This window comes from Pseudomicrostroma glucosiphilum (genome assembly GCF_003144135.1).
Source record: "Pseudomicrostroma glucosiphilum strain MCA 4718 unplaced genomic scaffold BCV69scaffold_19, whole genome shotgun sequence".
NCBI classification, from domain to species: domain Eukaryota; kingdom Fungi; phylum Basidiomycota; class Exobasidiomycetes; order Microstromatales; family Microstromataceae; genus Microstroma; species Microstroma glucosiphilum.
In genome coordinates, this window is record NW_020289931.1 from 241190 (window position 1) to 267086 (window position 25897).

A 25897-nucleotide genomic window follows, 5' to 3' on the forward strand; every position below is an offset into this window, starting at 1 on the left:
AGAGGAGAGCCGATCATGGCGGAAGAAGGCAGTGGAGGTGGAGAGGTTGCAGTCTCCGCCTACACTATCAACTGAGCATTCCGACTTGTCGTGGTACTGAGAGCCTTTCTGCCTGGGCCAGAGTGCTCGTCTGCCTACGCCTCCTGCCTGGGCTTTGCGGGCGCGGGACCCCAGATTCGGAATCTGAAGTTGGGATGCGAGGCCAGGAGTGACGCAGACGTTCCTCGTCTAGGCGAGGACACCTGTCTCTCGTCGCCTGCCTTCGCTGCGTCTGTGTCTGCCTTCTGTGGCCCCGCCGCCCCAGGCCCGTCTAGCGATGGAGGGATGGCAGGGTGGGGGGGGGGGCATCGATGGACCACGTCTCTGCCCTCCTCGGCTGTCATGCCCACCCCCGCTTTCACGACACTCCACCAACGCTCTCTTTCAGAACGGCTACTCTCTGCCGCCTTGACCCTCCTCCCCACCCCTTACAACCCCCACTCACCTCCTTTTACCATCCATACCATTACTCTCTGCCAATTCTCACCTCATTCAATACAAATACCCAGGAGCAAACAGCTGTGAGTGAGCCTAGATCCGAAGCTTCCCGCGCGCGCAGCTCCGCATCGGTTCGTCCCCCTCAGCACGGCGGCAGAGCCTATCCGAAAGGCTGTGGGCACGCTGCTGCCACTACCACCTATGCACCTCTCAGCCCTGGTCAACATTGCCAGGGTGAAGGTGCAAGGTGGTAGCAGACCGAGGTCATGGCGTGCGCAGCGGCTGGCTGGGGTTGAGCCGAGGACGGGGCGGGATTGCTGGACTGGCACTGACACAAGAGCACGTCCCCTTTAATTTCATGTCGCCCCTGCTTTGCCTCGCCTCGCCCCTTTTCCCGCTTGGAATCTGCTTCCGTACTCCACTCATCCACTCCGCCCATTGCAGCCTTTGCCCTTTTCCCTCCCTTTCTTTCATTCCATCATCACAAGGTGGCGACCCCCTCTCGCTCTTCTACCTATTCTAGCTACATACATCTTCCGACGTTCTTAGCACAAGTACAACTTCCAGCAGCAACCCTTCCCACCCTCTTTCATTTGCAATCATGGCACCGCCCTCAATGGCATCGGTAGAAGTTGGAGACGCACCTCCCGAGGGAGAGGGCAAGGTCAGAAGGTGCTTCTTGACACCCAATGAGCTCGTGGAAGGGTGAGTAGTACATTTCTACAGTAGTAGTACCAGCACCAGCAGTAGCAGTCCTACGGCACTACTCTGGCCGGTACTGCGATGCCAGCTTTGGATTGGGGAGGTCAAGGTTTGTTGACACTGCGCTTTGCTCTGCTGCCCCCCCGTACTCCGGCAGACCTGGCCATGGCATCAAGACCATGGTCGACATCTTCGACTTTGCATACAAGAGTGAGCACACCAGCATCTTCGGCAGTAGGGGGAGCACCCCAGCTCGGAACGTCTGGCTGACTTCATCTTCCCTCTTCCTCTGCAGAGTACACCAACAGGCCCATTGTCGGTTCTCGAGAGCTGATCAAGATGCACACCGAAGAAAAGGAAATCACAAAGAAGGTTGATGGAGAGGACGTAAAGGGTGAGTAATCTGCGATGGGGAGATGCCGCCGCCGAAGCAGGAAGTCAAGGTCAGCTGACCTCGGACCCTATCCTGCCTTTCTGTCACTCTGCTGCCTCAGAGATGAAGAAGTGGCAGTATTACGAGCTGAGTGATTACAAGGTACGATCGAAATGTATACCGCCTGGATCTATGACTTGAAACCTAAACTCACTCCTTTGCTCTGCTTCCTATACCGCACGTCCTGTAGTTCCTTACTTATGCCGAGCTTGACAAGAAGATCCAGTACGCCTCCAGTGGTCTCCGCAACATCGGTCTCACCACTGAGACTCGCTTCAACATCTACTCTGCCACCACTGCCAACTGGCAGGTCCTTGCTCACTCTTGCTTCCGTCAGAACATTCAATTTTGCACAGCCTACGAGACACTGGGAGAGGAAGGTCTTGCTCACTCGCTCAACGAGCCAGAGGTCGTTGGAATCTTCACAAATGACAACCTCCTCGAGACCCTGGCCAATACGCTCCCCAAGACGGAGACTGTCAAGTACGTCATCTACGATGGAAAGCCGTCTAAGGAGGTCCTCAACAAGGTCAAGAAGGGTCTCGAGGGCAGGGAGGGCAGCCGTCTCCTTTCCCTCGACGAGCTTATTGCTGACGGAGAGCAGAACGTGGCCAAGCCGAATCCTCCCAAGGCAGACGACATTGCCTGCATCATGTACACCTCTGGCTCCACTGGTGCTCCCAAGGGTGTAATCCTCACCCATGCCAACCTGGTTGCATCGGTCGGTGGTGTTGCGCAGCTGCTGGGTCCTTTCCTGCAACCTGCAGACACCTTCCTGGCCTACCTGCCCCTGGCCCACATTCTCGAATTCGTCGTGGAATGCGCTCTCATCTTCGTCGGTGTGACCATGGGTTACGGATCCGTCAAGACGCTCACTGATGCCTCGGTGCGCAACTGCCAGGGTGATCTAGTGGCGTTCAAGCCCTCGGTCCTGGTAGGAGTTCCTGCTGTGTGGGAGACTATCCGAAAGGGTATCAACCAGAAGCTCAGCGCTGCGCCCGCCTTTGCTCGGGGAATGTTCAGTGCCGGTATGACAGTCAAGCGCAACAAGATTCCGCTTCTCTCCAGCGTCTTTGACGCTCTCGTGTTCAAGAAGGTGCAGGCAGCAACTGGAGGCCGTCTGCGACTGGCTCTGAGCGGAGGAGCAGCCATCTCCCGGGAGACGCAGGAGTTCCTGGATCTGGCCGTGGTGAAGCTGCTGCAAGGATACGGAATGACCGAGTCTTCTGCCATGTGCGCCATTGTCACGCCGGACTTCCACAACGAGTACGGGACAGTGGGTGTGCCGGTCCCTTCGATTGAGGTGAAGCTGAAGGACGTGCCCGATGCTGGATACTTCTCCACCAACAACCCACCTCAGGGTGAGGTCTTGATTCGAGGCCCTGCAGTGACCAAGGGTTACTTCAAGCGGGAAGAGACTACCAAGGAAACGATCAGCGAGGACGGCTGGCTGATGACAGGAGACGTGGGACAGTGGAACCCCAATGGTACTCTGAGCGTCATCGACCGAAAGAAGAACCTGGTCAAGCTGCAAGGAGGAGAGTACATTGCCATTGAGCGGCTCGAATCGACGTACAAGTCTTGCTCGCTAGTGCAGAACATGTGCGTGCACGCCTCGCAGGATGCCAGCAAGCCAATGGCCATTGTCTTCCCCCGCGAAGGAGACTTGCAGAAGCTCGCCTCCTCCAAGAGTCTGGGTGGAAATGGAGAAGACCTGGCTACCCTCTGCAAGAATCGTAAAGTGGCAGCGGCGGTGAGGGAGGAGTTGAACAATGTGGGCAAGAAGAATGGATTCAAGCCAATGGAGAGTCTTCAAGAGGTTCTGCTGGTGCCGGAAGAGCTGCCAATGACGGCTGCGCAGAAGTTGCAGAGGAAAGAGGTGACGGAGAAGTACAAGGAGGAGATCAAGAAGATCTACCCGTGAAAGGGATCGGAAGAACCTTGCACCCTCTCCTCCCTGTTCGTCTCGTTCCTCGCCCTCGTCGTCGTTGTTCCCTCCTTGTGTGCTCCCATGCGAATGATACTTTTTTCTCTTTACTCCGACCCAACCACTCATCCACCCATGTGCTCCCCAACACTCCCTCCTCTCACGCCCGTGTCTATTTTTCCTTCTGTCCACGTCGATTGATCGAGTTCCCATTCCTGCTGCTGCAAGAAGAAGTGTACGAGGAGTGAGGGAGTGACTGTGGTGCACGGACGTGCGCCGGTCGCGCCTGTGACTGTGATGTGACGTCAGGCGACCCTGCGAGCCGAGTCGAGACAAGGGAGAGGCAGAGGCAGTGCGCTACGCTACGCTATGCCATACTAGTTTATTCTAGTCTACAACTATCCCAGGACACAACGAAGCTACTCTGCTACTGAACACTCCAACCTCATCTCACCTGTTCCAAAGCGACTTCAAGATTCGCACTACCCTCCCTCCCAACCCAGCCCAGCCCAGCCCAGCCCAGTCTAGCCTTACCAGTAACAACCATCCACCATCCCCCATCCCCAAGTCCTCCTCCACGTACTTCTGAAGACGGTCCACGCCCCGCACTTTTAGCTTCAGCTTTACTCTTGAATCTTTGGAAGCTCAACCAGCAAGCAGCAGGAAAGATGCCTTCAGCACCTCAGCCCAAGGCGGATGGAACGCCCGACTTTGAAGCGATGAATAGACACGTGGGAGATTTGAAGGCGTGAGTGCGAGTAGGGGAGGGGAGGAATAGTATGGCCGGGCAGGGGGAGCCAAGGGACGGGGGTGACAGGAGAGAGAGAAAGAGAGATGAGAAGCTGACGACTTTTGAAATCGCTTTGGATTCTCCTTGCAATGCTTAGGAAGTATGCACAGAACGCACAGAATTACGAAGTGAGTCTGCCTTTCTTCTGCTCTGCTCCATTCTCCAGCTCCAGCTCAAGCCTCAGCTAAATCACCTCCTCTCCTCCTCCCTCCCCCTTTTCCCAATAGCAAAACACCGGCCATCCCCACCCTAACCTCTCCTCCTCTCAAGCCAACAGCGGTGGGGAAGGATCAGGTCAAGAAGTTGGTCAATCTCGTGGAAATGCCGACATGGATGGTCCAGAAGGGTTTGCTGATCGAGGTCAACCTACGGATACTTCAACTGGGAAAGATCATGGAGCTGAACTTGTTGGACAGGAGCAAGTGGATGGACAGGGGGAAGAGAAGAGTAGTATTAGTGCAGAGGGTCATGGCAGTCATGTTTGAGCAGGGTGAGGAGAGTCGGATGGACGAGAAGGAAAGAGGGACTGTGTGTGTGTGTGTGTGCGATATAGGTATAGCATTTATGGTACAGGATGTTCTCCTTGGACAACGTGACAGACTAGACCGCTCGACCAGAGGCGTCGGCTCAAGATGGATCTCGTCCTGCCTCTGGCGTCTCGAATTGACCCATGATGGCCTCAAGCTCCTCCATGCCCTCCTCCAAGTCTTCTCCACCATCAGGCTCGTCATTCCAGCCCGACTGCACAGGCACCACTATCTTTTCCCCTGTCTGCTCCTCCTTCTGCATCACTACCTCTTCTTGCCGCCCCTCGTGCTGCGTCTCTTCTTCATCGGCCCACTCTTCCTCCCTCGCATATCCAATGGGTAGCAAACCACTCTTCACCTCGGCGATTGAGAGGCTCTGCACACCTGCCGCGCTCAACCGGAAAAAGATTTCTCGCATGGGGGCGTGCGGTGCAAAGACGAGGGTAGCAGTGAAGATGGGAGTCGAGGTTCGGAGCTTCGAGTGGAAGAGGTGACTGCCAGCCGCACCAGTCGAGGCAGCTTCCCCCTCTCTCTCGATCTTCGTGACAGGATGTTGTACCCCGTTCTGGCCGTTCCTGTCTTTGTCGGTCTCGCGCTCTTCAATCTCCTCTAGCGATTTGCGCACTCGTCTTCCCGTCTTGCAGAGCATGATTCGGACATTGATGCAATTGTTCCACACGTGGCCAAGCGCAGCCTGCTTTGCTCCTGGGAAAGCTCCACTGATCAGAGGATCGGCTTCCAGCTCTACATCACCCGCACTAGCGCCGAGGGCAGAGGGAAAGGAGTTGGTCGGAAAGCCACCGCCACCGCCTCCGAGGTGGGACAAGTCTGGGACTTGTCTGCCGAGCAGTGCAGAGTGGTGGCCCTGCGCAGCATCATCTTCTTCCTCTTCTTGCAGGAGGTCCATCCTGCTAAGACTCGAGACCGCACGTACGGAAGTGGTGAGGCCTGAGAAGAGGGGTGACTGGTGCGAGTACGCTAGCGGAGGCTCGCCCGTCGTTCTTGACGTCTGTGAAGAGCTTTGCATTGCTGCGCTCGAAGATGAGGATGAAGGTGGGATTGAGAAAGAGGCAATTTCACTCAGAGCTCGAAGGTCCCGCTCAAAGACGTCCGAGACGTGATTGATGATCACTACTGCTGAGCCACCATCGTCAGCAGAGTACGCAGCTGGAGAGGCTTCCGCTGGGGCAGCTTCTGGCGTGGCTGTAGGATCATTCTTGACCCGGACGCTCCCCTTATCTCTCGTGGCATCCAGAGGACTGCCTATCCGAGCGATCTTCTTGAGTCCGTCAGACAGACTGCCCAGCGCGCGAGATCGAGCGACCATGGCGTTCATCGAGGTAGGGTGCGTAGCGTAGAAGAGGCAGGGGAGATTGTCCACTATCACGAGCCGCAGCGGCGGAGAGGGTGCAGGAGCTGGATCACTTGAGGATGAAGCTTGCGATGCGACAGGAGCTCTATGACGATACTGAGTCTCTTGCTCTAGCAGCCGTTGCGCCAGGCCAGGGAGGGTGTACTCTATCACGTGCTCTAGAGCATCCAAGTCTCGTATTGAGGCGAGGTGAACATTTCTGAGTACCTGCTGCTTGGCAAACTCGACCGCCTCATCTTCTTCCTGGGGTTTCCCTCGGTCTAATCTTGGCCCAGAAAGACGTCTCCGCTTTTCCACAGACTCCGAGCGATTGGAACCGTCCCGATCATCAGCTGTTCCGTTCTCATTTGCGTGAGCGTAGCTCTTCCTCCAGCGGCGTCGAGTGAGACGTTCTGCCATATCCAGCATGCGTCTGACTGCAATGCTCCCTTGAGTATCTCCCTCTGAGATCATCAGAGCTACTGACCCCGCCGGTCTGTCCATGGAGCCCAAGGCGGTATGTACGGCGAGCTGCAGAGCCAGTTGTGATTTGCCACAAGAGCTGTGGTAGAAGGAGCCACAAGAGGTTGTAGGTGAGACGAATCCTGGCAGAATAAGATCCAAGCCCTCGTTGTATCTAGAAATCACACTCACCTCTCACCGACAATCTCTGTCAGCATGCCCGTGCGGATTCCACCTCCCAGCGCTGCGTCTAGGCCTGCATCACCAGAGGTGATGCGGTAGCCCCCAGAGCTTGTATTGAAGGGTAGTCCATCGGAGACCTCAAGATCCTTCTGCCTCTCTTTTCCCTTCCCCGATCCGCTCTGACTCCGTTCATCTTCCCTCTCATCGCGCCTACGTCTCCCCACTCCTAAGCGAAGACACCTCGGTACGCATCCCCTAACCACCACCTCCAGTACTCCACGGAGGGTCTCTTCTACTCCCAAGCCGAGGAGTCCTGCGAGCTCATTCGGTGGTATGAGAACGAGTTGATGGACATTGAAGATGTTGGCTCGACGGCAGCGTGCTTGATATTTTGGATGGAGGGGAGTGAGGGAGAGAGGAACGGGGGAGGTCATGCTGCTGCTGCTGCTGCTGCTGTGCTAGTGCAATACAGATGCGCAAGGTAGGGTGGTCCTTGGCTATCGTCCAACTCTGTGGAGCAGTACGGGGAGTCTCATGCTTTACACTGGCAGTACTGCATCTGCCATTGATCAGCAAGAGTCGTCAAAGGTAGTAGCAGCGTATGAGTCCTTGTTAAGACCTCGCAAGTGGCCACTTCTTCGCTTCTACCCTTCTCTACACCCTCTCGCTCGCTCATCCAATCTCCGCTTCCGTGTCCTGTGTCACTCTAGCCGCGTAGGGCGCGTAGACGAGTCCCACGCGTTGCCGCTAGGCCCGAAGTGGGAAGCAAGAGTGCCTGGGGGATGTCGGTGGCTATGAATATTTATCGGCGTCGACGATGACTGGGACGGAAGAGGCTCACACCTTGACACGTCAAGGTAAGGTATCGACTGTGAGGGTCAATGTTCGTAAATGCGATAGAGAGGTCCTCACGCAGCGAAACGACACTAAGCCTCGTCCTAGTGCCGCTCGCATCATCACAGCGTAGAGGTGAAGCACCACAGAACAAATCTGCATCACATCACTCAATCTAAATCAGGACAAGACCAATCGATGTCGATGAAGGCACTGAGAGCAAGGTATGCGAGGAACAACCACAGTGGTAGAGGGAGAGGGGGACGGAGGAAAGGTGGTGTTCGGGGAGTGAAAGGTGGTAAGTGGCAGCGAAAACTAAAGAGAAACAAAGCTGGTGTGGTGTACAAGCTTGCTCGCTGCGATGCTATAGCCGGATGCCGAAGGTAGATCTTTTGATACGTCGTAAAGCAGAGGGTTCTTGGGGAAAAGGGGAGAAGGGAAGGTGACTGGTGGCGCATGACCTCTAGAGTGTAGGAGAGGTAAGAGACACTTTCCCTCTCTCTTTCCCTCGGCTTGATGGTTGTAAGACTAGCTTGCGGGTTGCCAGCTACAGGCTTGTTTTGAAGTATGGAAGAAAGAACAGAGTACTCTTGAGATGGGGTAGCAAAAAGGGGATGATAGATTGCTGAACGCACACCGCATCGCATCGCACTACATCTCCCTTCCGGTCGGATCGTCGACCCCCTCCGCGACGACCCTCACCGCACCAGGACTGATCTCTCGCTTAGATCAGGTCAGCGACGTTGAGGGGCATCTCCTCGACCACAGTCGAGTAGAACTGCTCAATGTCTCGCAGCATTCGCACATCGGGCTCGGTGACGAAGTTGATGGCAACACCCTTTCGGCCGAATCGTCCACCACGACCAATTCGGTGGATGTACTTCTCACGGTCAGAGGGCAGGTCGTAGTTGATGACCAGCGACACCTGCTGAACGTCGATTCCTCGAGCGAGCAGGTCGGTGGTGATGAGGACTCGGGAGGAGCCGGATCGGAACTCCCTCATGATCACCTCACGCTGCTGCTGGTCCATGTCTCCATGCATGGCAGAAACGGTGAACTCCCTCTCGTGGAGCTTGTCGGTGAGCCAGTCGACCTTGCGGCGAGTGTTGCAGAAGATGACGGCCTGGGTGATGGTAACGGTCTCGTACAAGTCGCACAGGGTGTCCAGCTTCCAGTCCTCCTTCTCGACGGCGACGTAGAACTGCTTGATACCTTCAAGGGTCAGCTCGTCCCTCTTGACGAGAATTCGAACGGGGTCACGCATGAACTTCTTGGTGACCTCGAGGACATCAGAAGGCATGGTGGCGGAGAGGAGGACGACCTGGGTGTCCTGGGGCAGGAGCTGGAAGACCTCGTACATCTGGTCCTTGAAACCACGCGACAGCATCTCGTCGGCCTCGTCGAGGCAGAACATCTTGAGGGCGTCGGTTCGGAAGGCACGTCGGTTGATCATGTCATAGACTCGGCCGGGGGTACCAACGACGACCTGAACACCGTCCTGGAGCTGAGCCATGTCCTCACGGACGTTGGTTCCACCGATGCAAGCGTGGCACTTGATCTGCATGTAGTCTCCGAGGGCGATGACTACCTTCTGGATCTGCTGAGCAAGCTCACGGGTGGGGGCGAGGATGAGGGCCTGGACATTCTTGATGGCAGGGTCGATTCGCTGCAGAATGGCAATGGAGAAAGTGGCGGTCTTTCCGGTACCAGACTGTGCCTGAGCGATAACGTCGTGTCCCTTGATGATGGGGACGACGGCTCGGGCCTGGATGGCGGAGGGGCGCTCGAAACTATGAACAAAGGAGAAGAGAAAGAAGGGGAGCGATGAAGGTGCCGTCAGCATATGGAGCTATGTCCAATTGATTGGATTCCAGGCCGAGAGCAAGCTTTGCTGAGCTTTCTACCGCCTCTGCTGCGCTCGAAGGCAGGACCTTCACCGGCCATCTCATGCCCAGGGCAATGTCTGCCTTCCGCAACGCATATGAGCTCGCTCTCCCACAAATTCCGGTTCGCAGCCACTCACCCGTAGGCGTAGACACCACGGAGCAGCTCAGAGGTGAGTTCCATGTTGTCGAAGTTGTCAATGACAGACTCCCAGTTGGACTCGATCTCTCCCTCGGGTACCTGGAGCTCAGCTCCACCGGCGGCCGGCGCAGCGGCCGTCGTCTCTTCAGGCCTGAAAGTAAAGAGAACAAGAGGCGAGGGAGCAAGTCGCATAGGTCAGTCATCGTGTGACCATACATGCAGATATGCGAAGAATTGACTCACTTCGACATGATTGTTGAAAGGTGCTTCTAGCTAGGGCTCAAGGGGTCGCAATATTTTGCCGACGCCTTGATGTAGATTCGCTTTGGATGTAAGGTAAGAAGCAGAACGTCTCTACGTTGCTTCTTGCGTGTGTGTAAGTAGTGGTTGGTGGCGATGTGAGGGGGGGTTTGGCTCCGAAGAGTTGGTGAGGAGAGGAAAAAGTGCCTCTGCCAGGCACCGCGGCGGGCGGCAAGGCAAATCTCGACTGCCCCGCCCACTCACGCAGCCAGACACGCCACGCCCAGGAGACAAGAGCAAAGGGGGCGAGCGAAGTTTCCCTCGAAAAAAGGCAGGACCCGGAGCCGAAGTCACTCGCGCACGCGGCATTCACACTCCGACAGCAGGAAGGAAGGACCAGACAGACGCACGACAGGATCAGCAGCCAGGAGGTGATCACTGCGAGCGGTCAGTCAGCATCGCAGCAGCAGCAGCAAGATCACATCTGAACACTCACCATCTCCTATCAGCATCGTCCCAACCCCCCAATCCTCAACACCTTCTCCTCCTGGCAGACAGGCAAGCGAGAGCTCCGCCTGCTAATGTCAGCTCCTCCAGCTAGCGGCAGAGGAAGGGGCAGGGGAGCCAGCCAAGATGGCAGCCGCGGCCGTGGACGTGGAGGGTCGTCCTCAAGAGGAGGCGCAAGAGGACGCGGCGGCAGAAGGGGCAACTTTGGTGGCTCTCTGACCAGGACAGACGACCAACCGCAGTCGCAACTGCCAGAACCGACATCACTACCGTCTCAACCCACTCGGGAATCGTCGGCAAGGGGCAAGGCAAAGGCAGAGGATCAGGACGAGGTGGAGGAAGGCACACCAGCAAATCCGCCGTCTGCAGCTTCTACCGCCCTACCAGCTCCAGAAGATGACGACGAAGACGAGGGATTATGTGGCATTTGCGCAGAACCGACAAAGATGTACTCGATAGGACCCTGCAATCACCCGACCTGTCATATATGTGCAGTAAGGCTGCGGGCTCTATACAAGACCAGGGAATGCAGTAGCTGCAGATCCACGATGAACCGACTCATCTTCACCAGCTCACCCACAAAGCACTTTTCCGACTTCACCGGAGAGGATCTGCCGTATTCTGATGCTAAGCTGGCCATCAGCTTCGAGACGAGAGAAGCCATGGAGGACACTCTCATCCTCTTGCGCTACAACTGCCCAGACGAGAGGTGTGAGGTGACGAGCGCAGGATGGGCGGACCTGAAGATGCATGCAAAGAGAGACCATGATCGCTTGATCTGGTAAGTACATCCTGGAGCAAGGGTCTCACGCAACGTCTGCATGCTTACCCATTTTGCATCCCTGCCGGCTCTCAGCGACTTGTGTATCAAGAACAAGAAAATCTTCTCTCATGAGCACGAGATGCATACACAACAGTCTTTAGCAAGTCACATGAAGGGCGATCATCGCTTCTGCGAGTACTGTCATACTCACTTCTACTCAGACGACGAACTCTACACCCACATGCGCGACAAGCATGAGCAGTGCCACATCTGCAAAGCTTCCGGCAGCGAGACGGAGCGCTGGCAATATTTCCGAGACTACAATATGCTCGAGCACCATTTCAGGCAACGACACTTCCTGTGCATGTCAAAGGACTGTCTGGAAAAGAAGTTCGTGGTCTTCGACAGCCAGATGGATTTCAAAGCGCATCAGGTCGCAGAGCATGGAGCTGAGCTCAGCAACAGAGAGCTGAAGGAGGCGATGAGGATCGAAGCGAACTTTCACTATGAGGATCCAAATGCTGCAGGGTCCTCCAGTGGCTCAGCACCGCGAGCCCGGCGAGATAAGCGTGGCGGGCGTGGGCCTGCTGAGCCAGATCCTCCCACACGGAGCGACCCTCTTGCTCTTTCGTCCTTGGCCCTACGCGCCAATGTTCCTGGCGCAGGACCTGCCAATCACAGCAGACGTATCCACTTTGGCGGCCACACGACTACGACGGGCGAGAGCTCTCAGCAGCAAGCTGCTAATGCCCTGGCAGCATCTAACTCGCGCTCTGCAGCCGGGGGTTCCTCCTCGGACAAGAGCGCAACAGAGAGACACGAGGCTTACCTTGCGCGAGTCCAGGGCATCCTCGGTGGTTCAGAAAGCAAGCTGGCCTCGTTCAGATCAGCAGTGAGAATCTTCCGAGCAGGAGAAATGTCTGCCAATGACCTCGTCGACAACACTTACTCGCTGGTGGACGATCTAGACAATACAGCCGTTGTCATCAATGGGCTGGTAGACTTGCTCGACACGGATGCGGACAAGAAGAATGCAGTCTTGCAAGCGTGGAATAAGCTCAGGATCGAAAGGACGCAGTTTCCGTCTCTGGTACCAGTCGCACCGGGAAGCGGCAGCTACGCATCAGTTGGCAGCGGCTTTCCCTCTGGCTCCATCCGTAACATCAAGAGCAGGGCGGCCTCCAATAATCAGATCTGGGAGAATGTCGAGAGGGCAGCTGCAAGGGGCAGTGGTCAAACTTCTAGCAGACTAGGTACGAACAGGGAGCATTTTCCAACACTGGGCGCAGCAGCAGGCTCCAAGCATTTCACTGCCTCGTCCTCTGCGAGTGCTAAGTCTACAGTACCCGGCTCGGCTTCGCATGCAGCCAAGGTAAATGCCAATCTGAGAGCTGTCCATGGTTCCACACCTTGGTCACAGGCGTCTTCTACGACTCGAGTCGCCCCTCCTACTATGCCGAGCCCACCTGTCCCATACTCTTCCTCATCCTACCCGAGTGCCAGTAAAGCATCCAATGGCTCGGCATCCAAAGCGCCAAAGGGCAGCAGCGGCCATGCCTTTCCAGCTCTGCCGCTCAACGCCAATGCCTCGGCGATTGCGGCTCAGAAGCGGGCCTTGTTCAATCGTGCTGGTCCAGGCTCGGGTGGGACGTCAGGAAGCTCGACTCCTTGGCTTGTTGCGGGGAATGGAGGGAGCAGTCGTGGCGGGGGTGGTCGGATTGATTCGCCAGGTTCTCCAGAGGAGAGGGCCAATCCGCTTGATGTCTCTGCCGTTGGTAGGAGACTCAACGATGTTGGACTGGGAGGCGCTGGTGGTAGTGGAGCCAGCACGCCTGGTGGAGGTGGTAGTGGTGAAGGCGGCTCGAAGGGCAAGAAGAAGAAGGGCGTGGCGGTGATGAGCCTGGGAGGTGTCCATCGAGGTGCCTAGACGGGCTGAATGAGGAGTAGGCGGCGGCGGAATTCGGGAGCTCCTCTCGTTGCCCATTGTAGATGCGGCAAGGACCATGCCATGCCATGAGACTGTGCAGTGCAGCGCATTGTCCTACCCGTCAAGGATTTCGATGCCCGAGTCCCTTCTAGCAGCAGCAATGTTGGGTCCAAAAGCATCGTCGTTGCTAGCAGCTTGTGGCCTACGCTTGTGAGATCCATCGTGCAGTCCATCTTCTTCTTCTTCTTCTTCTCCTCCTCCTCTGTCAAAGACAAGACCAGAAAAGAGTATTAGTATCAGTATTTCCTCCCGACCCACTCCACCTCACATTCCCGCGCTGCTTTTCATACTCACAGCGTCCTCTCAATCCACTCTCTCAAAACTCCCTCATCCTCACATTCCTCCAACCAATCAAACCCCTCCCAAAGCAAACCACTCAACTCCTTCACTCTCATCCCCCAAATCCCCTCCCCCCTTGCGATTCTCGCTGTTTGTCCAAGGGTGAGATAGATGGAAAAGGGAAGAGTGCATGCGAGGAGGGAGAGGGCAAGACTGTTGAGTAGGAGACGATGGGCTACTTCGAGGGTTGGGTAGAGGGGACGAAGTAAGGTGAGGAGGAGGTAGGAGGGACGGGGCAGGGAGAGGGGTAACCAGAGAGAGGGAGTGGAAGTGATAGTGGTAGTACCAGAGGCGGTGTTTGAGATAGAGGTAGAAGGTCTGAGGAGAGCCATTGTGAGTTCGGCCAATTGTCCAGCCAATTCTTCAATGTAGAAGTGAATCGGAGAGAGGTATCGAAATGGATGGAGTAATTCTCTGTTTCATGTCATAAACCTCTTGACCTCCTCTCCATCGAATTGAATTAAACTCATCCCACCCCATCCACTCCCTGCTCTCCTGTCCCCTTTCTACCCTCTGGGAGTGAACTGTCTTGGGCTCGGACTGATAAGGGACCCTCGGGCTAAAGGAAAGCGCCGAGACAGGGCCCGTGCTCGGCTTTGGTCTAAAAATTTCCAGAGCTGGGCTGAGCACCGCACAGGCGGAACGGACGGACGGACGGACTCGCGCGTACCAAACACCAGCGCTCAGCACTGATAACGGAAAGGGGCGCTCAGGCTAGGCAAGGCGAGACAAGGCGGGTTGGGGCTGAGCCAGGCATTACGTAAGCATCCATGGGCCTCGGCAGACACAATGAGGCTCAAGGGGGTGGGGCTATGATACACGCGGAAATGGATACGAGCCAGCCGCTCTGCTAGCGAGTCCTCCTGCCTCCTCTCGGTTATTTCTTCAGAGAGTTCGAGGGCGCCCTCCTCACCCCCAGTGACTTGCTCCCGCCGACCTTGGGAGCCTTGCCAAACGCAGCAGGCGGGCGTGGCACCAGCCCTGCGCTCGACATGTTCCTGGCAGCACCACTGCTGCTAGAACCACCAGCCGCACTCCCTCCTTCTGGCAAGAAAGACTTGAGACTATCCAACGAGGCCTTGTGTGAGTTCTGAAAGCTGCTCAAGTCCGTCCCAGGTCGCGAGTCTGCATCGACATCGATGACATTTCCGCTCTTATACTCCTCGAGCCAGCGTGGCGAAGGAGCCACGGCCTTTGCCCTCGATCCTGGATCCGACAACTCCATGGCCGACTCGTCCTTGTAGTTGCCGTAGCCGCTGCTGAACCTCTTGCGATCTAGGGCAGCAGAGCCCGTCGAGACGCCACTTCTGGCGATTCCAAGTGGACGCGAGGCCGGGCCAGAGGAGGAACGCTGTGGAAGTCCGAGCTTGCTGTCCTGCCCACTGGCGCCGAAGCTCTTCAGCGCAGATGAGAATCCAGCGGCATTGCTCGTGGTGCCGCGAAGCGGTCCGGACGAGAAGGATCGACCTCCCATTGCGCCGCCGAAGGATCCATCTCCTGCATCTCCAGCATTACCGTATCGACCCATGCCAAACCCGCCCATGCCGAACCCACCGCCAAAGGAGTTGAAGCCACCGCCAGCATAGCCATGAGGTCCCTTGAGCTCTCCATAGGATCGATCGTAGCCGTCGGCATAGACTTGATCGCCCTGCCATGCCATGCCGGCAGTCCTGCTCTGGGAGTACTCTTTGACCCTCGCTTCGATGTCCGCAGAGGAGGGAGCTGGTCGATCGAGAATCTTTGCGAGCACAGCACATGCTGCTGCATCCAGCTCGGGCCTGGCAGCGCTGAAATCCACCTTGGTCATCTTCCTTGCTGTGTTGTAGGCAGACGTCCCGCCGTAATTGCCACCAAGTTGCCTGTCCACGATCGGTCGCAGGAACATCGAAAGGCTCTTCTCGATGTAGTCGCCCCTCGCCATCCTTTGTCGGCAGTGCGTGAGGTAGAGCAGTCCTTGGGCTCGAGTCATGGCGACGTAGAGCAGCCTACGCTCCTCGGCAATTTCATGCTCCTTCGTGCAGCGGAAAAAGGGGATGATGTCGTCCTCCACTCCCGTCACAAAGACGACCGGATACTCGAGACCTTTTGCGGCGTGACAGGTTGAGATGGTCACCTTGGGACCTTCTTCATTCTCGCCATCGCCAGTTGTCGAGCCCTGCTGATCGGTTGAAAGTGTACAGGCCTCGAGGAAAGCTCGCAGAGGACTGTTGGCAGGCACTTCGACACTGTCCTTCGGCATCACGTCGCTCTCATCATCCGACTCCTGTCCGTGAGACAGTCTGCCCTTTCGTGCTGAAAGTTGCCGAGGATTCTTCTTTCCGCTTTGTTTCTGAGGGCTCATCTTACTCTTCTTTGATGGCGCTGGTGTGTTCCTGGCCGATTCGTCACTGCTATCGGATATCTCAATGGCATCGGCCTTGCCTTGGCCCTGGCTGGAGCTACCGAATGAAGTGCGACCCCGCTTGAGAGTGCTCGCTTCGGGCTTGACGTCCTCAAGCTCATCCTGTAATGCGTCCAGCGCCGCTAGAATTCTTGATTGCGAACCAGTCTCCTTCTTGGTATCGTTGAGCCCATTTGGCTTTGTCTCGACTACGCCGTCGTCAGAGTCGAAATGATCAAACTCAATCGACAGAGGAGCTTTCTTGTCCTCCTGGATGCTCGGACGACGCCCTGTGCCTGGCCCACTAGCCTTCGCGTCGGGGATACTTTCGAAGCTGTCCTCGCGATCCGGCCTGTTCAGCTCTCGTAGATCCTGAAGAGACCCCGCAGCTTCCATGATGATCTTAGAGAAGTTCATCAGCTCTTCCACATTCTTCATCCTCGAGTCAAAGTCAGGCTCCTTGGAAATGTGAGACTTGTACGAGATGTTGTCGAGGACCATCTCGATGAGTCGATGGACTTGAGCGCCTTTCGCAGCAGCATCGCGAAGCTCGCGGACGCCATTGACGAGCTGGACGAGACCTGTCTTGTTGCTTGGCTTAACGCCAAAGAGTGGTTTCTTGCTTGGAGAGTCGGCCACTCGCTCCGCCAGCACCATCGCGGATACACCCTCTTCACGTGCCGAGGCCAAAAAGCCTGCCACGCTCTTCTCGCCAATACCCCTCTTTGGAACATTGACAACGCGTGTGAAGGCAGGTGTGTAGCCCGGATTGACGACGAGGGTCAGATAAGCCAGGATGTCCTTGACTTCCATACGATCGAAGAACTTCGAGCCGCCGACCATGCGGCTGGGTATTGATTCGGCTTGCAGGGCTTGTTCGATGTCTCTACTGAGAGCATTGTAACGAAGAAGAACGACGAACTGAGCGGAGTAGGTGAAAAGTGTCGACTGTCAATTCGATGTCTTTCGCTGTCGTCCTTCTTTCTGCTGTCTCGCCTCTCACATCACCAAAGTTCAGCATTCCACCACTGTGAGCAATCAGTCGCTTGACTTCTGTAGCTATGAAACCCGCCTCAGCCTGAGGCGAAGTGGCCACTTTGAGCGTAACCGGAGGTCCAGCCGGATGCGAGGTGAAGAGCCCTTTGGCCACTCGGGCAGGGTCCTGCTCAATGACTGCCAAAGCAGCCTCGAGGATCTTGCCAGTGCTTCGATAGTTCTCCTCGAGAAGGCAGTGTGATGTCTTGAACTCCCGCGACATCCTATCGAGGTTTCCGATCTCCGCCGCTCGCCAGCCGTAGACGGACTGATCAGGGTCTCCTACGGTGGTGACACAACGTGTAGCGCTGGCGAAGAGCGACATGAGCTCATACTGGGTAGTATTAGTATCTTGCATCTCATCTACTAGGACGTGACGAATGTTGTCCACGACACTAGGGTGTTTCCTCAAAAGCTTCACACCGAAGACGAGTAGATCATCGAAGTCGAGAGCATTCGATTCTTGTAGCCTGTCCTGATATTCTTCGTAGACGTTGGCAATGACCGCTTTCCAATTGGAAGTCTCATTTTCGTCCCCTCGCCATGTCTTGGCTGTACTCCTCTTGTTGATCGTCGCACGATATGCCGCCGGCGAAACGTCTTTTGCTTTGGCCCATGAAATCGTGCTCTGTGCAGTCTCCGGGGTAATCTTGAGCTTCTCTGCATCGAGATGTTCCTTCATATCTCCCAAGATGGCTTTGATGACCTTTCGAGAATCATCTGCGTCCATGATGGAAAAGTTGTTCTGGAGACCGATCAGCTGTCCATACTTGCGTAGGAAGCGAGCACAGGTGGCATGGAAGGTGCCTGGTGGAAGGCAGAGTATGAACGAAGTGGGGTCAGATGAGTCCAATGCTTGCTCAGGGCTTGAGTCACCACAGCTCAGATATCTTACCTAGTACCAATCTCGACGTCCTGTCTCCCCCAATCAGCTTGAACAACCTTTGCTTCATCTCATTGGCCGCCTTGTTAGTAAAAGTAACGACGACCATTTCCTCCGGCATGATCTTCTCCTCCCTGACGAGCCATGCCACCCTGGAGGTCAGCACCCTCGTCTTGCCAGATCCAGGAGGAGCAGAGATGCATAGTGCTCCCGTCGAAGGGTGAGTTGCTGCCTTGAGCTGGGCAGCGGATAGGGAGTGGAGGTAGTCTGGTACGGCCTTCCTGGGAGAGGAGGTGGACGGCCCTGCGTGTGCCATAGTGGTGAGTGTGGGAGCTGCCCTTGGGATGCGGCAATGGTGCGATCGCAGAGCAGCGCTGCGGAGCGCTGACCCGAGGTATGACCCCGTCGAAGGTGGGAGCACCTTGCAAGTCGATGCCGTGGGAGCGTCGTGGTGATGTGGTTGGACCAACAGGGGAAGGAGCCTTGGCCACGCCTGGCTGCTTTCCTGGGCCTGGAGCGGAAAGAGAGTCGCGAGCGGAGATTGAACGCGAACGAGAGAGTGCAACACTTTCGCGGTAATGGTCGTAGCCCAGACTTCCGCACCTCGGCAGGCCGCACATCTATCCTCACTCCTTCCGCAGACGATGTCACTGATATTCACACCAAGGCAAGCTCGAATCAGCTCTGCTCAGTCTGGTGAGACACACTCTGCTATCATTCCAGTCGAAGCTCTCATTGCTCACCAGGCCGTTGTCCACTATTCCTACCTGACAGGCGACTTGGCGGCAGACGAAGGTGTCCTCTTTACCCGAGACAGCCTCCTCAGCTTCCTACACAGCCATGGTGTCACAGCAGATGCGAGCCATGTACAGGTTGATAAGCTGACAAGGTGAGTCTAGAGGCCCAAAAGAACTCATCCCACCGCTGCGTTGCTCATCCTTCTCCATCTACCGCGGTCGCAGCTTCGCTACCGTTGGGCGTATGGCAAGCGCAACATCAAGCCAATCACAAGCTCAAGCGAGCGGATCAAGCTCTGCTTCCAATCTCGCTGCTTCTTCCTCGACCAACCCATCAATAGACCCAACGCCCACTACCTCTGCTGCGCCACCCGCTCCCGCTCAGAGTGTCACCGGCAGTTTAGCACCAAAAAAGCGGTGAGTTACACGAAGGGGCTGTAATGATCTTCGACCAAGTATGGAATTACCTCTGACGCTATTGAGATCCTTCGACATCCTTCCACAGAGGATCTTTCATTGTCATCGAAGGGCTAGACCGAGCCGGCAAATCGAGCCAGGTGGAGCTCCTGTCGCAGTATCTTTCAGACCGGAAGCAGGACGGCAAAGTGAAAGTGATGAAATTCCCGGGTGTGTGGAGTCGCTCGCCTAGGCAGAGGCCTATAGACCATGTACAACCTGACCGACGCTCATCCTCGCTCTTCTCCCTCAGACCGGACAACTCCCATTGGCCGTATTCTCAATTCCTACCTTACAGATCCCTCCATCTCTCTCCATCCCAAGGCTGTTCATCTCCTTTTCTCTGCGAATAGATGGGAGCTGCACGATCAGATCTTGAAGGACCTTAACGACGGATGTGACATCATTGCGGATCGGTATGCGGGAAGCGGGGTAGCCTACTCTCGAGCAAAGGTACGAAGTTGTGTGCAGAGATGACCCCAGGCGAATGTAATCCGCTGACCTACCCCTCCCATCTCCACTTCAACAGGGTCTCCCCCTCCCCTGGCTCCTATCACCCGACACTTCCCTCCCCTCACCCGACCTCACCCTCTTCCTCTCCCTCTCCGCCGCTGCAGCAGCCAAGCGAGGAGGGTATGGTGAGGAGCGCTATGAGAAGGAAGAGATGCAGCGAAGAGTGCGTGAAGCATTTGCTGAGATTGAAGAGGTGACGAGGCAGGGCTCACGCTCTTTGCAAGACCAAGGACAAGGGCAAGGGCAAGGGCAAGGGCAAGGGCAAGGGCAAGAGCAGGGGGGAGAGGTAGAGGGTAGGATGGGTACGCGATGGAGGACATTGGATGCTGAGAAGAGCTTGGAGGAGGTCTTTGAAGAGGTCAAGAGGGAGGTGGAGAGCGTGAGAGACGAGGTGCATCGCTCCGGCAGGGGCATTGGCGGGTTATGGAATGGTCACGGAGAGCTAGACGCTCAAACACACTGAGGAGCGCGACAGGGGAAAGCATCGCGGAAAGAAAGTATGGACATTCTCGATAGCGGTCTATCAGTCAATGACTCAATGAGGTATATACAAGCATGAGTTCCTATCTATGCTGGCTAGTCTTTCTTTTGTGTCCCACTAGCGCTGCTGCTCTTACTGCGAATACCGTTGCTTGTGCTGCTAGACGCTTCCAGCCCTGCATGATCCATCTTGAAGAGACCGAGCAGGAGCAGGAGGTTGGAGGCGCAGAGCAGCAGAGACGAGGTATTCGTCGAGGGGTATGTGTTCCAAGCTACCTCGATGGCGATAGGGAGGATAGCCCTGGGAAGGAAGCGGACGGGATGAGAGGTCAGCCGATCGGATTCAAAACATCCTCTGGTGACCATGTAGGTCAGACTCACTTTGTCGTTCCTTGCAGATTGACGTTCCAGAGTAGGAGAGGGAGAGATTGAGCGTACCAGGCGTAGAACTGGTAGTGCAAGGATCGGGCGCAGATGATGCCTATCAGGTTCGAGGTCAGGAGAGATAGGACGATGACTGTATGGAACGAGAAGAAGGGGGACAGATGAAAGAGTGGGGAGGTGAGAACTACCTCACACGAATGAACGCACTGTTTGCCTCTCGCAAGAACTCACACTTTGGACTCAGCACCTCCTTTGCTCTCCACTGCGCTCTGAACCACGAAGACGCCCCAATTCTGCTGATGGCGGTCCACTTGTACCATCCAAACGCGATCAGGAGGCCGGCGTGCACCAACAGCAGCGCCATGCTCAATCGCACGTCCAGAAAGACCTCTTCCGGTAAGAAGCGCAAGTTGACTGTCCACTTGTAAAGAAACACCCTCGAGAGGTCGAATGCCTGCGAGAAGTACTCGAACGGATGGGTGAGGGAGAAGGGCAGGGAGACGAGGACTTGTACCAGAACGAGTGTCAGCCCATCGACTAGCCCTGGCCAGAATCCTCTAGCTCTGAAGAGGATGACCGCAAGAGCCGGAACGAAGAGGAGGATGTTCATCTTGACGCTCAGTGCCAGACTTGTGACCACTGTTCCCATACGGTACTTGTGGTTGGCGAGGAGAAGAATGGCGGAGAACATGATAGTCATGGCGACTCCATCGTTGAACATTCTCAGAGCATAGATGGAGTGCAGTCTCTTGGAGGAAGCTAGTATGGGCAAGAGAATGGCTGGGGCACCAGCTTTCTGATATATGGCTACCATGAGAGCTTGCGAGATCATGTAGAGGCCTCCGAAGAGGTACTGCCCGACCCGCAAGTTTTTGCCTCCATCTGTCAAGCGGTGGATTATCGAGTAGAAGAAGAGGTGGCCAGCTGGGTACACACATGGGCCTGTGTCTCCTTTGATCTGGCTATAGTTTCGCTGCCCGTCTGCCAGGAATTGTTGGGCCTGCTGCATGTAGGTCGAGAAGTCAATCTCCGTGTCTGCGGGAGAGAGAGGAAAGAGAGAGGGATGAGCCAAGGGCCTCATGGTCGAGAACCAGGCGAATGTTGACTCACAGGCAACGAAGCGAATGATGGCCAATGTCAATATCGAGTCTGCCACGAGGACGGCAGCAGCAACGTGCCAGAAATACCTCTGGGTGAAGAGGATCTCCTTGACTGTTGGATGCAGGCGATTCACCAAGTCTTGCAGTGTCATCTTCTGCTTCGTAGCTGCCTTGTCACGTGGTGCAGGGGCTTGAGCAGGAGATGATGGTGGTAGCCTTCCATTGCGAGGGCTGCTCACGTTGCTCCTGGGAGCCATGCTGGCGAGGAGATGTGGGTGTGGATGGCGATGGTGTTGGTATTTGTTATTGCTGAGGGGCGGTCCATAGTTGCTTTTAGAAGAAAAGGAGGCGCCGCCTGTCTCGGCAAAAATCGACGTCCGATCTGCCGCTCCACTTCCGTCGGAGTATGAATTCCACCGGCGGTAGAATAGAGGCGGGGCGAGAAAAGTCCGTCTACGGTGCTGCTGACTCGAAGGAGATTGGCACCTTCTTCCGCTTGGTACCATTGACGCGTCGCCACCATCCACCAGGAGCACGACTGCTACGCATCCTACATAACTCATTCCATCACCCATCGCAGGCTAGACAGATCTTGTGATTGCCCCAGCAACGCTCATCCTGCATCCTCACCGTTCATAGTCCGGCACACGACATCCCCTCCGTAAGCGCCATCATACCCATCCATCGCATGACCGACTCCATTCCCACATCCTCCACCGCAAGCACTACTACCCATCATACTATATCCACAAATGACAATCATTCTCACGCAGAATTGTCAGCTCCAAAGCAGGGCAAAGCGGAGAGGGGACGCGGCAGAGGCAGAGGTAGGGGAAGGGGAGGCCGCGCGCCACATACCTCAAGTCCGGAGCATGAATACAACAGCAACAACGAGAGCGGGGGAGGACTCTCGACCTCGGTGAGAGATACAGCGGAAGGGCCAGCACACAACTCCCAAGCTTCGGGCTCAATACCCACAGGGCCCTCACGAGGCGGTCGGGGACCAGGCAGAGGGGCCAATGGAAGAGGGAGGGGTAGGGGCGGTAGGGGAAGTGGCAGTAACGCACGAGGTGCTCCCTCCAATGACGCATCTGAGGCAGAAGCGTCATCGAACGAACAGCAGACTGCGGATCGGGCAGGTAGCAAAGCTGCACCTCGTAACAGTAGAAGGCAGCAATTTGGTGGCAAGCTGTCCACTCAAGGTGACAACGAAAAGACTTCAAGTAGCAACGGTGGGGCTGCTGCTCCCGTCCCGACTATGCCAGCTCCCATAGACTATTCTGATCTTCGCTCCCGTCTGGTGGCAGAGCTCACTGCTGGTACCTACGATTGCTCGATTTGTTACTCGGGCATCTCCTACAAGGCCCCCGTCTGGTCATGCTCTCAGTGTCATACCGTCTTACACCTCTCGTGCGTCAAGCAGTGGGCATCTTCCAGTGTAAGAGCAGCAGAGGAGCAGAACGCTATGCAAGAAGACGCCAGAATCCGAGAACGAAAGGGGACGTGGAGGTGTCCCGGTTGTCAATTCGCCAGGGAGGAGGTTCCTACCGTGTACCTCTGCTGGGATGGACAGACGCAGGACCCCAAGCCCGGCAAGAAAGGACTTGTCCCACCGCACTCGTGCGGGAAGAGCTGTACCAAGGGCAAATGTCCTCATGGCTGCTCAGCAGGACAATGTCATCCCGGACCCTGCCCGCCCTGCCCTGTCACTCTCCATCATCGCTGCTTTTGCGGGGGTCAGGACATCGCTGTGCGTTGTTCTCAATTGTCAAAGTCTCAGACGAAGAGGACCTCCACCGCCTCGAGTATCGGAGCTGATGGTGGCATCTCTTGTGGCCAGACTTGCAAGAAAGAGCTCTCATGCGGACGGCACAAGTGTAATCTACGTTGCCACCCCGGCAATTGCGACGCCTGCGACGAGACTGTCACTGCGAAGTGTTACTGTGGCAAGAGCGAGAAAAAGATGAAGTGTGGCTCGGGATTCAGGAAAGTCTGCATGGACGGACAAGACGTGTGGGAAGGGTCTTGGCAGTGCGAAGACCTCTGCGAGCGAGCATTCGACTGTGGCCACCACACCTGCCAGAAGGCCTGCCACCCGCCATCTTCGTCACCGCCTCCCTGCCCGTACTCGCCTGCGCTCATCTCTACGTGTCCATGTGGCGCGGAATCTCGAACGGACAGGAAGTCATGCCAAGACCCCATTCGGACCTGTCGCAATACCTGCGGTAAAGCCTATTCACTCTGTGATCACAAATGTCGATCAACGTGTCATACGGGGCCATGCCCTCCTTGCAGGGTACCTGTCAGCGCTCCCTGTCGGTGCGGCGAGTCTCGCCCGACTTTGCCTTGCAATGAGCGAACAGACGAAACAGCGCAGCAGGATGTAGTCCTTTGTGACGTCGTCTGCCGAGCTTTGCGGCATTGCGGACGCCACGAGTGTAAGACTCAATGCTGCCCTCTGGCATTCCAGGCCAAGCAGTCTCGCAAGCAAGGCTCGCGAGCTCGAGCGCCGACACAAGCTGAGCTGGATGAGCAAGACCCTGCAAGGCTTCATGCTTGCACAATGCCCTGCAACAAGCCTCTCTCGTGCGGCAAGGAAGGCCATCAATGCCCTTTGAATTGTCACAGAGGGCCTTGCCCACCTTGCCTCCAAGCCTGCTTTGAGGAGGTCATTTGCCACTGTGGTAGGACCGTCCTCGAGCCACCTGTACCGTGTGGTCAAAGACCCGTCTGTCGCTTCCCATGCGCCAGACCTCCGCCTCCTTGCGGTCACCCAAAGCTTCCCCACGACTGCCATGAAGATGGGCCTTGCCCGCCTTGTGTCTATCTCACCTCCAAGGCGTGTGATTGTGGCAAAAACATAGTGCAGAACATACCCTGCCACCGCACTCGGGTCTCTTGTGGTTCGGTATGCGGAGCGCTCAAGCCTTGTGGCTTCCATCGCTGTACCGCCACCTGTCATCTCGGCGCTCCCGAGGCCTGTGGAGAGTGCACTGCCACCTGCGGAAAGCCCAAGAGGAGGTGTGGACACCCTTGCAAGGACAGATGCCACGCTCCTGCTTCTTGCGACGAGAGCAAGCCCTGCGAAGAAGTCATTACCGTCTCCTGCCCCTGCGGACATCTCAAGCAGAAGACTCGATGTGGTGCCAGCACTGGTACAGGAGATGCCGCGGATCGTCAGCTCAAATGCAACGAGGCATGTACAGTGGCGCAGCGGAATGCCAAGCTGGCTGAGGCATTGGGTCTCGATGTAGGGGAGAAGACCGCTCCTCCCGCTTACGATGCTGAGCTCCTCGCATTCTACGGGCAGGATCGTCGCTTTGCCGCGGAGATGGAGCATACATTAGCCGAGTTCATCCGCTCTCCTCGGCACTCTGTTATCTTGCCCTCTGCCTCACGGACTCAACGCATGTTCACTCATGAATTGGCAGCTGCGTATGGTCTCGCGACGGAGAGTCTCGATCTGGAGCCAAAGAGGAGTGTGCAGATTAGGAGGACACAAGAAGCCAAGGTGCCCCGCATGCCTCCCAGTGAAGTCTGGGACAAGGCAAAGCGGGATGTAGAATCAGGTCTGGGTAGCAGCTCGACTTCGTCCGGGGGCAACGGTCTTCGACTGACTTCGATGAGGAGCGGGAATGCGACGCCCCCCTCGGCTTTCAACGCTCTTCTCTTAGACGGCGTGTTCGGCGTGGACGAGGACGCTTTGAGAAGCCTGTTGACCTCAGCGCCCTCGCCCGCGCCTCTTGGGTCAGCTCCTCTGCGTCTCATCCCCTTCAGCATCAAGTGGGTGGGAGAGGAAACGGTCCTTCTCACGCCAAAGGACGCGAATGTGCCTCCCGCTAGGCTCCTGGCAACCAGACCGGACGTGACGCGAGTGCTGAAGATGAACCAAGCGGTGCAGAGCGTTGTACCATGCTGCTATGATGCCGGAAGCAATCGAGTTGTACGTAGAGAGGATCGACCTGGTGGGTCAGTCCTCTCATCTGCGTCGGCCGCTGCAGGTGGAAGTGCTAACAAGCTGTCGGGGTGGGCGGCAGTAGCCAGCTCCTTGCCTGCCACTCCGAGCACTTCCTCTACGCATCTTCCTGCGAGGACAAATCCATGGGGCTCAACTCCCATCATGAGCAGGACCAATTCCTCCAGCGGTACTGCCAGGTCTGGCACACCTGCGAACGCGCCTACATCCTCTTCCACGAACAGCTCAGCCCTTTCGGCGAGCAATTGGAGGTCAGCCGGAAGCGGGACACCTGGGCTATCTGCACTGTCGAGCAGGGGAGGCTATCAGCCGCCTCACCGTCAGCAGCAGATGGCCGCTCAGTTGCGGAGGGAAGACACGCCGGAGGAGTGGGACGCCTGAACACGAGCGTCGGGCAGGGGGCTGA

General features: G+C 56.4%; 10 protein-coding genes across 10 annotated transcripts; 5 read left to right on the forward strand and 5 right to left on the reverse strand.

Annotated features, from left to right (window-relative positions):
- Positions 1-1078: 1078 nt before the first annotated feature.
- On the forward strand, positions 1079-3536 carry BCV69DRAFT_253478 (acetyl-CoA synthetase-like protein; the record flags this gene model as incomplete). Its single annotated transcript, XM_025490520.1, has 5 exons — positions 1079-1182; positions 1337-1389; positions 1475-1573; positions 1674-1714; positions 1803-3536. The coding sequence occupies 5 exons, from the start codon at positions 1079-1081 to the stop codon at positions 3534-3536; spliced, it is 2031 nt and encodes a 676-aa protein (XP_025345133.1).
- Positions 3537-4207: 671 nt separating this feature from the next.
- Positions 4208-4814, forward strand: BCV69DRAFT_301714 (hypothetical protein; the record flags this gene model as incomplete). The annotated part of the gene is made up of 3 exons (XM_025494587.1): positions 4208-4287; positions 4427-4457; positions 4557-4814. 3 exons carry the CDS (start codon positions 4208-4210, stop codon positions 4812-4814), a joined length of 369 nt encoding a protein of 122 aa, XP_025345134.1.
- A 142-nt stretch (positions 4815-4956) lies between these two features.
- BCV69DRAFT_315097 (hypothetical protein) lies at positions 4957-7286 on the reverse strand (the record flags this gene model as incomplete). Its single annotated transcript, XM_025495171.1, has 2 exons — positions 4957-6769; positions 6862-7286. The coding sequence occupies 2 exons, from the start codon at positions 7284-7286 to the stop codon at positions 4957-4959; spliced, it is 2238 nt and encodes a 745-aa protein (XP_025345135.1).
- Positions 7287-8410: 1124 nt separating this feature from the next.
- On the reverse strand, positions 8411-9962 carry BCV69DRAFT_279226 (putative TIF2-translation initiation factor eIF4A; the record flags this gene model as incomplete). The annotated part of the gene is made up of 3 exons (XM_025491232.1): positions 8411-9476; positions 9710-9862; positions 9955-9962. 3 exons carry the CDS (start codon positions 9960-9962, stop codon positions 8411-8413), a joined length of 1227 nt encoding a protein of 408 aa, XP_025345136.1.
- Positions 9963-10882: 920 nt separating this feature from the next.
- Positions 10883-13148, forward strand: BCV69DRAFT_315099 (hypothetical protein; the record flags this gene model as incomplete). The annotated part of the gene is made up of 2 exons (XM_025495172.1): positions 10883-11239; positions 11315-13148. The coding sequence occupies exons 1-2, from the start codon at positions 10905-10907 to the stop codon at positions 13146-13148; spliced, it is 2169 nt and encodes a 722-aa protein (XP_025345137.1). The 5' UTR covers positions 10883-10904.
- A 57-nt stretch (positions 13149-13205) lies between these two features.
- On the reverse strand, positions 13206-14224 carry BCV69DRAFT_90109 (hypothetical protein). The gene is made up of 2 exons (XM_025495622.1): positions 13503-14224; positions 13206-13410 (listed from the first exon to the last, which is right to left on the reverse strand). Exons 1-2 carry the CDS (start codon positions 13877-13879, stop codon positions 13263-13265), a joined length of 525 nt encoding a protein of 174 aa, XP_025345138.1. The 5' UTR covers positions 13880-14224; the 3' UTR covers positions 13206-13262.
- Positions 14225-15851: 1627 nt separating this feature from the next.
- Positions 15852-18319, reverse strand: BCV69DRAFT_90186 (UvrD/REP type DNA helicase). The gene is made up of 4 exons (XM_025495623.1): positions 17858-18319; positions 16931-17769; positions 16254-16848; positions 15852-15948 (listed from the first exon to the last, which is right to left on the reverse strand). The coding sequence occupies exons 1-4, from the start codon at positions 18159-18161 to the stop codon at positions 15938-15940; spliced, it is 1749 nt and encodes a 582-aa protein (XP_025345139.1). The 5' UTR covers positions 18162-18319; the 3' UTR covers positions 15852-15937.
- Positions 18320-18447: 128 nt separating this feature from the next.
- BCV69DRAFT_295629 (hypothetical protein) lies at positions 18448-20192 on the forward strand. Its single transcript, XM_025493918.1, has 6 exons — positions 18448-18541; positions 18620-18734; positions 18808-18999; positions 19088-19209; positions 19292-19491; positions 19568-20192. Exons 1-6 carry the CDS (start codon positions 18490-18492, stop codon positions 20012-20014), a joined length of 1128 nt encoding a protein of 375 aa, XP_025345140.1. The 5' UTR covers positions 18448-18489; the 3' UTR covers positions 20015-20192.
- On the reverse strand, positions 19823-21835 carry BCV69DRAFT_285577 (ALG3-domain-containing protein). Its single transcript, XM_025493437.1, has 4 exons — positions 21526-21835; positions 20647-21450; positions 20413-20548; positions 19823-20332 (listed from the first exon to the last, which is right to left on the reverse strand). Exons 1-4 carry the CDS (start codon positions 21770-21772, stop codon positions 20128-20130), a joined length of 1392 nt encoding a protein of 463 aa, XP_025345141.1. The 5' UTR covers positions 21773-21835; the 3' UTR covers positions 19823-20127.
- Positions 21836-22203: 368 nt separating this feature from the next.
- BCV69DRAFT_274673 (hypothetical protein) lies at positions 22204-25872 on the forward strand (the record flags this gene model as incomplete). Its single annotated transcript, XM_025491044.1, has 2 exons — positions 22204-22573; positions 22616-25872. The coding sequence occupies 2 exons, from the start codon at positions 22204-22206 to the stop codon at positions 25870-25872; spliced, it is 3627 nt and encodes a 1208-aa protein (XP_025345142.1).
- Positions 25873-25897: the final 25 nt, after the last annotated feature.